This window comes from Cyprinodon tularosa, unplaced genomic scaffold (assembly GCF_016077235.1).
Source record: "Cyprinodon tularosa strain WSP-4 unplaced genomic scaffold, ASM1607723v1 ctg14, whole genome shotgun sequence".
Lineage (NCBI taxonomy): Eukaryota > Metazoa > Chordata > Actinopteri > Cyprinodontiformes > Cyprinodontidae > Cyprinodon > Cyprinodon tularosa.
Genome location: NW_024038220.1, coordinates 727,758 through 739,672, shown reverse-complemented (window position 1 = coordinate 739,672; position 11,915 = coordinate 727,758). Strand labels below are relative to the sequence as shown.

Below are 11,915 nucleotides of genomic sequence, written 5' to 3'. Positions count from 1 at the left end.
ATCGGTGGGGTGTAAGCTTCACGCAGCTGAAGCTCTTCTAAATTGATTACGCGTTCCAGGGTGTAAACTATGTGCATCTGAAATGCAGAGTGGTGAACTCCCCTGAGGGGCTCCCGGAAATCACCATGGACACCACATTCGGCCTGAACGCATCATAACACTGCCTCCCCGTAGCTCAGAGAACAGACCTTAAATTCCTTATGTTATTCTATAAATCACTGAATGGATCAGCACCATTGCAGATTTGTTGTCAGTGTATAAACCTCCCAGACCACGCACGTCTTCAAGTTCAAGCCTGTCCACCCAGAACTAGAACCAAATATATAGAAGCTGCATTTAGTTCCTATGCTCCACTTATATGGAACAAACTCCCAGAAGGCTGTAAAAACACTGAAAGCCTGAGTTCTTTTAAATCAAAGTTAAAAACCCATGTATTTGGAACTGCCTTTAACTATTAGTTTAAGTTTATGGTCCAGCTATTTTATTTATTTTACTACCTGCTTTTATAATGTTTTTATCTTTACTTGCTTTTATTTTCCTTATACACTATTGTTCAATTCATGTAGAGCACTTTGATATGTCTTTGTACGGAATTGTGGTATATAAATACATTTATGTATCTACATGTGTGCATTTTTTTAAACTCTTTTTGGAAGACTCTAGTCCTAGTCTTAAATGAAATCATCCATGTGCAGTTCCATTGCGTACTGATGTCTGGGAGACTAAAGGCTGTCTGGATTCAGCAGAGCAGTCTGGAGTTCATTTTCTGTTCACCCTGTTTAACCAACAGAAACTGAAGGAAGATGAACTATGAGAAAAAGACTTACATTTTACCACATATAGATGGAAGGAAGGACTCTTTCAACTTCAGCCAGCAGAATTTGTTAATCTAGACAGAATTCATTAAAACACATAGATCTCTCTGATACACAGGTCAACCCAATCTAAATTATGTGAAATTTGACGTGGGTATACCATATCAGAATGCGATGATGTTGTATACTCCTTCCACCTTCAGGTATCTGGAAATTGTATCCAAGCATTAACAAGACTTGTAGAATTTTTTGTTTTGTTAAATCACACAAGAAAACAGTGCTTTTTCATATGCACAATCAAATACATTTACATCAAATAGAGGCTAAGAAATAGGATAGTTCAACCTGCTCTGAATCAGAATATTTCAACCCATGAAATCTTAAACCTTTGGAGTTTCCTACATTTTTAAAAATCATAGTAATCATGTATAGTCCTTTCACACACTTCTCAAACTAAGCACTAATAACTTTGTAAATATATGACAAAAGCAATGATTATGACCATAATAAGGATACTGACCTTGCTGTATGTGCACCCTTAACTTTATTTCACAGTAATTTGTCTGAAAGCAGATAACATAGTTTTAAGAATTTAAAATAAAAAAAACACATTTTGTGCTCTTGTTTGTTTCAATGCACTCAAACAACAACTGTTGATCTCTCTATGTTTTCCTCATCACTTAAAACTTCTATTAGACACAGAAGTGCTACAATATGCAATATATAAAAAACATGGTTTTAAGGGGCTAAGCAAATTAGAACCCTGACAGCTCTTGAAATATTCTGAAATGCTTTTTATATATATATATAAAAAAAAGTTGTAAATGGAGTTTAAACAATATAAACATTAGAAATAAAACAACAATTTACACTTTTACTCAAATCTTAAAAATTTAAGGCGGTTGAAATATTAAGTCAGACAACCAAGTTAACTGATAACAAGGTGCTTACATAGGACATTCACATCAGGCTCATGAATGTTTCATTTCACAGTAAAATAATATAGTGACGCACATAATTAAGATGAGTCATTTAAAAGGAAAAACTAAAAATGGGTTTGAAATCTTAATACATGAAATCAGGCTTACAAAGAACAATCAGCTTACAAATGTTTTCTGATAAATTATTTTTCTCAGGCCTGAGACGGCTCATGGCCGTCAAGTACACAGATGTTTAACATACTGCTGCTGTTTTTTTCTAATCTATTTTGTTAATTAATTCCAATTGAGCTGTTATTGTTACATTATGATATTAGCCCAAAAGTTAATATCTTAAAGTAATATAATTTAATTGAACTTTTCTTTTAATAGTGCAAGTGAAAACTGCAATCAATGTTTTGTTTTTTCCCCAAAAAACTAAATTTTATAACAATAGCAACAAGGGAATCTAGTCACCCACTAAAAGTGTTTTAGTGTAGAACTATAAAAATAAGTTGTTAGCTCTAGCAAGATGTCAATAGTTCCTACTTTCAACCACTAAAAATGATAGGTTGGTTCTGGCCTGGTCACAGCCTTTACCTTTTGGATCAGGTAAAAAAACAAACAAACAAACAACTTGTTTTAAACAGTAACAACTAAAATATGATTTAAGATTAAATGTAAGATAAAAGAGAATTCAGAAAATATATTATATAAATTTTCTAAGTAATTCCGTATACTTTTCTTAAAAGTGAAAAAGGGTAATACTGCTCCTATTCCCCTTGGCTAAAATCTTCCAGACTAAGAAGGGGGTTGGGTTAAATTTGATCTCAAATGTAAATTGTCAGAATAATTGAAGACACATTTTCCTTAATTTGCTTTCTTGTTTGTGGGTAAGTAAGTTGCATTTAAAGTACTGACCATGAAATTTATAAAAACATTTATACAGATTGAAATTCTAGCAATTTGGTGTGCATAACAGAGTATATTGATTACATTTTAGCCATGTAATGAATCATCATGAGCCTTGTTGGAATAAAATACATAAACATCTTACAAATAAAAAAGCTTGAAAAAATTGATAAATGTAATATATAAATTCACAGCCATTAAGTCAGAGGATTCAGTTTAACATTCGAAAACTAAACTTTAGTATGTTGATGTTTGCCTGGTCCTTATCTCTCATAATATACAAAATGCAGAGAAAATTCACAATAAACCTCTCAGCAAGCATCAAGGCCCATTTGAAAAACCAGTTATGTTTGTTTGTATATTATCACACATTATACAATATAGCAGGCTGGAAGAAATATAAAGCAAAATAAAAATTAAAATAAAACCCTCAGTTGTTAACTTGATTTTGAACTCCTCTTAAGAATACATAGAGGAAGCTGCCATAGATAAATTAGAATATGTATCTGTTACATTCATCCTCAGACTTCCCAGCAGGGAAGCTTTCTGTCTTAAATAATGATAATGTACAGCTGCCTTCCCATTGGTCTTTTAGAGATGTACAGCAGACTTTAAAATAAAATCCTATTTCTGGATAAAAAAAGGTTTCCCAATTATTAATTTTAAGGGGGAACCTTAAATAAAATACTGACCTACTCCTGTATGTTAATTAATTCCTCAGACTACGCAGAAAATTTGTAAACATTTTAACTTTTTCTACTTTGGTATAAAAGATATAAATGGCGGTTAATGTAACTGAAAAACAGACGTTTATTGCAGTATGATTTATACTGCATTTTTGCCTGCAGGGACTGGATCCAAACCAGTGAATACTGCACTCTGTGATTCAGGGGACTAAAAACTGAATCCATCTGAATCATTACAAAAATAAAAGAACAAATTAAGTAAAGGTGGCAATAATACAACAGGTGGTGTTTTTTGAAATTACTTTAACACTAGAACCGTAAGAAAATCATTTTTACTCCTTGCACTTTTTCAGCTCTATGTAAAACACTAATTAAACCCTCTGTCTAATACTCTATGGCTTTTACTAAAGTTTCTCTCCTTAACATTGTATCAGGTATAAGATATTTGTGTCATAAAAAGAAAAGGCATTTGACCTTTTATAACAACAACTGCCAAGTAGTCATTTTTATCCCAGAAACACATTATATTATCCTGTAAATCATAAAAAAATATATTATATTTAAATGTGTGGGCCAGAACAAATTGCTTTTGGCCATAACTATAGACTGGTTTTGTTAACTATCTAAAAGCTTGAAAAAGAACAAGATTTGCAAAAAGGTGCAACAAGCTGTTTTTAAAAATTTCAATGCAGGATTTGGATAGAAAAATGTCCTTTTTTGTTTATGAAGGGCTGAAAATCTTTTCACTGCCATATGTACTGAAAACTAACCATAGCAAACATGGGTCTTCTTCTGAGGATGTAGGCATTTTTTACATACATTAATCTGCAAATCACTAAATGCCTTCAGTCGTTGGCAAAAAAAAAAACAAGAACTGCACAAAAAAGAACCGAATGGGCAGAAAACCATTCAATATCAATAAATATAGATTGCTTTTATCTTTGTTTTATAGACTACTATTATTTTATTTTATTTTTTTACTTGTAAGTTAACTACCAACCTTTTCGAAACTTCAACTACATTATATGCCTGTCGTGACTTAATGTAAAACAAAAATATTCCAAATAGCTTTTCTCTGCTGGTTAAGTGTTATTCTCCCTACATAATATATAACAGTTGATGATCAAAAAGCAGTGGTTGTGAATAAAACTTTTGCCTTTTTATGGTCTTAGAAATGGGCTTTAAAACTCTGGCAGTTCGGAGGAGTACTGAAATGATTGCGGTTCTAGGGCTAAAGTTAAACTTTAACATAATTGTATTAAAAGCAGAATGCGGTCAGTTTGATAAACCTGATTCATCTAAAACTTCACCATTTACACAGAAAACGTTTCAAATATAGAAACCCATATCTGTACACAATTTTCAATTAAATATATGCAAGGAGGAAGAAAAAGTGTTCTCTTTGCTTGGGTCCCGAAAGTTCGTCAAAAAAATAAAAAGTTTCAGTTTCTTCATATAGTAGTCTCATATTACACAACAGCAAATCCACTGTCACAGGACTTGGCCATGCGATACCCGAAAAACCTAATATCCATTGTCACATATATATATATATATATATTTATATTCATAATTAATTTGCACTTTTTTCCCCAGATGAATGCTTTAGATAATAATTGAAGTTTTACAAATCTTCACTTCATCTTCTTCACAGTCAAAAGAGATGTGATATACATGAGAGATTAGTTAATTATGGTATAGAATTATCCATTGACTCAGATGTCATACAATGTTCTTGTGTCATTTTAACAACAGAAGGTCCATTTTAAAATCAACTACATGAATTATGATTTATGCTGGGCTGAAACCCCTTTCCAGTAGTCTAAAATATCATGCAGGTCCTCATCTTTTGCAAATTGAACTTTCTTACGAAGAGCATGGCCAGCTGCCATGTACTCTTCATCTTTATGTCGCTTGCGGTGGAGTCTGAATCGCTCCCAGATGCTGTGTGAAGGTTTGCAGTAGTATTCAGGACTAGATGAGTAGCTTAGATTGTGATATTGTGAGGACATCTGGGAATAGGCTAAGTCTCTGGAGCGAGAGTGGCTAATGGGTTCCAACAGCTTGTGGCTATCAGGTCCTTCAAGCTCCTCTATCTGAGCATCGGGATATGAATGCCTGTGGTCACTGTACTGGCGGATCTTGTCTGCCTCAGCCCTCAAGATGGCTGCGGCAGGTGTCACTGTTATTATGCTCTCTCCTGTTGGAGAGGTTTTCTCTATGTACTTGGAGTCAGAGCGATAAGGCCTTGGGCTTCGCATGGGCCCACCTGTGGCAGTGCTGGGCCTCTTCGGCGAGACATCAGAGCTTCTATGCCGCTGAAGAGAGTGATGGTAGCTGTCCTTATAAACTGGAGAAAGAAGGCCAGATTTACTTTGAGGGTGCTCTGATAAAAGAACTAGTTGAGGCTCTGCTGTGGATACTGCTCCAGATTTAACCCCTTGAAAAGAAGTTGATTCTGACTTTAGGGCATCTATACAGTTATTAATAATTTGATTTACTTTATCAACTTCTTTTGCAATTGTGGAAATTTCTGCTACTGATCCTTGACTATTCCCAGCCATTCCCATGTCACACTCCCTACGCTCATGATGATCCATGCTCCGGACATCCATGTAGTTACCCTTCATCATTTTGGGAGTCTCACTTATCTCCTGAAACTTGTACTGCTCCATTTCACTTGCAGATGGTAGGTATGGCATACGGCCCATGCTTTCTCCGGCCATCAGTTGCTTTTGAGACATTCGAGAAATAGTCCCACCTTCTAGTTCTTGTCCATATTTGAGTTCCATTATATTCTTCTTAAGACTGCCTGCTTTCCTTTGCTTTTCATCTTCTTGACGCTTCCTGCGCAAGCAGTAATAAACAAATCCAAGAAAAATCACCATGCTAAAAAGGCAGCCCAAAATAGTCATAATATAGTGAGTGGCAGTTGTGTTGTTTACAACTCTGTCTTTTCCATTCCAAGGCCCAGTGGAGACTGTTAGACATGTGTGGTTGTGTCTAAGAGCATTACGTATCGAAGCAACACAGTATGTGTAGTTAGTGTGGGGTTTAAGGTTTTTCAGCTCTATGTCTTCCTTTTTGGCCTTTAGTTTTTGAATATCTGTGAAAAAGCTGTTGTTATAAAGTACCAGACTAAACATCTTCAGAAAGGGATTAGGAAGCTGTACTGTAATGGTTGCACCTGTGTTTGTTACTTCCCTAACTTTCATCAGAGGGGTTCCCTCTACATCATTTTCAGTTGTACTGATGGTTAAATCCTCTGGTTCGGTGCCTGAGGGACAGTCTTCCAGCCCACAAAGTGTAACATCAGGTGGTAGCGTTGTGGACTCCATGGAGACAGTAATAAATGGTGTCACGTAGTCGTCAGTACACACAGTAGTTAGCATGTGCAGTGCATTTCGGTATGTAGGGTTGTTAGGATTCTGGCTCAGTAAGCTGTAACCTGCAACACCACGTGGAGAGTCACAGACCATCCGCTCATTTGTCCGATTTGGAAAAGTTGAAAGCCATTTTACAAACCCAAGCAGCTCACAAGAGCAGTTGAAAGGGTTTGTGTACAGCTCACAAGTGGTGAGTTTGTTTAGACTGGCAAACGTGGACCCATCTAACTGCTGTATTCGATTCATTGAGAGATCAATGTTTTCTATGTTGGGGCATTCCCAAAAGGCATTAGGTGTCACAGTTTCAATCAAGTTTGCCTGGAGGTAGAGGTACTGCAGCTTTCCTAAACCCCGGAGAATCCCCTCTGTTAGATTTCGTAACTTGTTGAAGCCCATTTGGAGAACTTGCAAGTTAAACTGTGCAGAAAAGGCTCCATCCTCTACGTATGAGATTTCATTCTTGGTCAGGTTTAGGTAGGTCAAGTTGGCAAAGCGACTGAGAGAGGAATAATGAATGCTTTTGATTTTGTTTTCATTAAGACGAAGGTCAACAATGGTGTTATTGATATGCTGTGGGATGGCCTCATAAGGCGGTTGATTTTGGCTGCAAATTGCAAGCCATACAAAGCCCTTTTCACCCTCAATTAACCAACAATCACCATTTACTCCTTCAATGTGAGTCAAACATACAACAGTAACAGACCAAAACAAGGCACTCATCACCATGCCTGATCTGCAGGCCATTTGTGCTTCTCTGAAAGTCATGTATAGGGCCGAAAAAAACAAGGGGGCTTAATACCACGGTTTCAGTACTTTGATGTGATCCTTCTATTGAATCAGCAGGATGTTCAACTGTTCTCAGAGCCAGAATAATTGCTTTTACTTGTCTTGCTTTTACTGATGGATGTGTGATGACACATATTGTCCCCATGTACCAATCAAAAAAATGTTGACTGTCTTCTTTCAACTTCTTCTCAATGAGATATGCTTGTTGGAAACTTGAGGCGACGTTCAAAAGGAGATTTCACCACCTTAGCTTGTCTGGAACTTTTGTCCTCAGAGGCTACCATCATTAAATTGTCTCATCTTGGTGATTCTGGCAGTTCTCTCTTTTCTCTGTCTCTCCCATGTGCACAGATGAATAACCTGCAATATAAAAAAATAAGAGAAGAAAGTGGATGAGCTTGGATAATAACTTATGAAAGATATTAATGTTGATAATAAAATGTAACATATGAAAAGGGAATTCGTGTTCACTCAAGCCCTTCTTATTTGCTCTTCACCAATTATTTTGTACACAGTTTAAGAAGTGTTTGCAGTCTCTGTGGCACACTGCTATTAAAGGAAACTGTTGGCCAATTACCATCTGACAGGTTGAGGAAAGCATGGTCCCTGTTTTCACACCATTAACCTGAGGACTGTCAGGCGGGAGGTCCATGTTAAGAAGCAGTGTTAATTCACATACACAGCATCATGTGAAGTGACAGTTTGGATCAATGTATTTAGCAATTTCCACTGAGAACCTTTTGCACACATTAAATGTCTCAAACGATTGGATTATATCAGGGAGATAGATCATATACCATGATCATGAGTTTTTTTTAAATGTTATAGTAACAGAATCAATTAAAGATAAACAACTTCAGCTTGTGCAAGGAGTGGTTACACAATAAAAATTATGTAATGCAGTGAACAAGTATTACCTCTACAGATTGCTTCTATTTTTTCTTTTTTTTTTTTTTATCACATGCGAGTGATTTAGATACAATCAATTAACCTTAGGGAATACAAATTGTAGTTTTTGAATAGTGATTTTTCTTTTTATGAAGGCAAAAGAAATATAACATGGCCCTATGTGCAAACGTTCATTTCCCTAAACCTAATAACAGGCTGTGCCAACCTTGGCACAAGCATCTAATCAATTGCATTGATGAGAGCAGTTTTAGTTTCTTTCGGGCCATTCTGTAGCATCTCAACCTAAAAAGACATTTCAGATAGATCCATTAATTACAACATGATGTGTGCGTATTGAAAAAGCAAAGCTGCCACAGACGGCGGCTCTGGGATAAGACTAAATTGTTAGTTTTATTCCAGATGTGATGGGGTGGAGCTTCTAAACATCTTTTGTTCTTGTCTTGTCAGTTTACAGGTTATCTTAATAAACAATTTGGGTATTTTTAAGAATATGAGACCAGTGTTTGTGTTCATCTTGCTCAGTAGAGTATTATGTAATAGAATTCTTCCACTCATAACACTTTAACCAACTTTCTGTGTTATTTCAGAATAATGGAGGCTGTTCTTAATTGAGGCAAGTGAGGCCTTAAGTGCTTTAGATGTTCAGTTTTCATCTGTGACCTTCTTGATGAGCTGTAAATTAGCTTTTGGAGGCTGGCCACCCCTGGGATTGTTTACTGTTGCAGTGTTATCCATTTGTGGAAAATGGCTCACATCGTGTTCACTAGAATCGAAACCCACAGATGTCTTTGGTACCGATTCCAGACTGAGAGATGTAATCATTGTAAATGTTTTTTGGTTTTTTTTAGTTTCTTAGTTTCTTCAGATCAGAGAAAGAAAAAAATCTTTTGTTTCTTTATACTTCTCTCCAACTTCATATTGGCGACATTCCATTGTCAGAGAGGTTTTATCCAAGCAGGTTTGTGATTCTAAAGATCAGGGAGTGAGAAATACTCCTCCTCCAGAAGAAGGGTCATTGCTAAAAAGAGTATCAACTTGTGTTGCCTTCCACATACTTATGTAGTCTACCTCAATAACCAGATGAGATTATGTGTATCCCTAAAGGTAATTTGTCTTTCAGTTTGTGCATCCTTATGAATCCCGTGTTTTGGGAGGCCCTAAATGATCTTTTTCAAAACAAGGTCCCCAGTGTTAAAATAAAATGTCAAAATGACAGATTTGTTGTTTACATGTGTTTTCTGCGTTTTTTTTTTTTTTGGAATATATATTTTCTGAAAAGGTGACATTGAACCTCCATCTTTTACTGTACTGTAAGTTGCATTAGCCTAGCTGTCACAAATAAAAACAACCGTGGTACTGCTTGCTGTACATATATAAGAGCTTTTTTATGGTTGTTAATAGTTTCCTGTGATTCTTCCCTTTTAGAGAACCTACTCCACATAGCATGTCCCCTACCAAAAGACATAAAGGTCACACTGAACATGCATACATTTTTGTATATGATCCTGCTCCATGTTGCTCCGTCTACTTCACACAACCTCCCTGCACATGGCTAGGATTTTTCAAATTTTTTGTGGCATTGTCAAAGCATCACCAGCAGGCCTAACATACCTGCCACAGCTGTTTATGTGATTCTCTTGAATTGACGCACCTAATTTCTTAGCCATTTGTGGAAATTTTTTTGTTTTTTTTGTGCATGGACAGAGATTGAGAATCCAGAGGCACAAAGGACCATTGACAGTGTTTTGAGTTAATTACAGTTAATTACAGATGTGTTCTTGAAGTTTATGTTAAACCATAAAAGATGCACAACAATACCAGTTTAAACTTTTAACTACTTGCTAAAAATTGTGGTCTGTAAGAATAAAGCCAGACATTGGTGTAAGGAAACTATAGTAGTGCTTCTTCTCAATAACTATGTTTACATTTACATAAGTAATCCGAATAAATGGCCGATTAGTGAAATTATTTGTGGTGTAGACATTCTAGTCGAACTATTCTGATCAGATTCAGCAATGTCTTAATGAAAATGTAAATGTCTGACTGAGAGGATTGTTGTATACTAAATGACAATGTGATCAACATCCATTTAAATGCTCCTCAGGATCAAGTTATTCTGAACGAGTCATTATTGTAATGTATTTTCACCTTGAGTAGCTAGATGATATGTCAGAATGCTCCAACTGTGATGTTTACATGACACACTTTTAGTCCGATTGGCCATTTTATTCAGATTACATATGCCCATATAAATAGTATTAACCAATTTTTTTTTGTTTCCAAATCTTAATATATTGCCTCTTAAATTCTACGTATATAAACATAGCTAGTGCTTTTGTCAGTGTCATGTGGCACCATCCATGCTTTCTTCAAGAGAATGGGCTATATTTTTACAAGAAGCATATTCTGCAGTCTGACATTCTCTGAAAGCTTCCAGCATCCATATGTACAAAATTCAAGATGCTTTGTTAACATGATTCCAATACAGCATTGTTAAAACATATGAAAGCAAACCTAAAATAAAACATAAGATATTATAAAACCAGTTACAGTACAACAACATCAGTTGGATGTACACCAGCTAATGTCAGCAAACAACTGTAATGTTTATCTTTATCTATTAAAATTGCTGTTGCTATGAAGTCTAATGTCTGAACATGTGTCATTGTCTTTAATGTGAATAAAAACTACAATGCAGGCACAACACTAGTAATGCAAAAGAGGTTTAATCAGTCTCAAATGGAACAAAACTAAGTGAAACCAAAAGTATAAATTTGTAATGAAGGGCTATGTAGCAATTACAAAGTTTAGGATTCTTGAATGGCTGGTGTTAAGGTTAATGCTGTGTCCACACAGGTTGCATTTTTTTTCTTTACAGCTTTTTTGCTGTCTCATTGCCACTCTAGCTACTGCAGGTGGTACAGTCAATGGCAAGCAGGGGAAAATGACAGTCTCCACCCACTTTGAAAATAGGGGGGAAAAAATTAGTGTTTTCAATTCCCGAAGATGTCAAAAAGACAAAGAAACAGATAATTGGAGAAGAGAATGATTGTAAAGGATGTGTAAAATGAACTAAATGTATTTGGAGGGGCCAAGACCCTTTAGAGCGAGTCAGACCAGGGAAAACACTGGACCAAGCAGCATGGCTATGGCAGGTCAGAAATACATGTCCCTATCATCACAGCCCAGACATGGCAAAGAACATTAAAGACAGCCTATTGACAATGTTACACTATATATGTATAGGTAATTAGTCTGTTTTATCAATCAAAATGAAAGTCTACCCATTCTATGACTGACCAGGCAAGGGCCCACACATTTCTTTGCTGCAAAAGGAAATATTCTGGAGATAGGCCATGTTCAAAGTTATAAAGATAATATTTGAATAAATATACACCCTGTTATCCAGTTCTCTTTCAACTTTAATACAGAACTATTTTACCAGCCCAATAAAAGATAAAATAATAAGAAAACAAAATAATAGAGGAAAGTTGAATGATTCAC

General features: G+C 35.8%; 1 protein-coding gene across 4 annotated transcripts in view; it reads right to left on the bottom strand.

Annotated features, from left to right (window-relative positions):
• Nucleotides 1-3,907: 3,907 nt before the first annotated feature.
• elfn1a (extracellular leucine-rich repeat and fibronectin type III domain containing 1a) overlaps nucleotides 3,908-11,915 on the bottom strand; it is a 93,999-nt gene continuing 85,991 nt past the window's right edge. For all 4 annotated transcript variants that reach the window (XM_038278235.1, XM_038278234.1, XM_038278238.1 and 1 more), the window contains one exon: nucleotides 3,908-7,862. In XM_038278235.1, the coding sequence (XP_038134163.1) occupies nucleotides 5,115-7,481 (2,367 nt within the window). In that variant the 5' untranslated portion in view covers nucleotides 7,482-7,862 and the 3' untranslated portion in view covers nucleotides 3,908-5,114. The remainder of the gene's footprint in view (nucleotides 7,863-11,915) is intronic.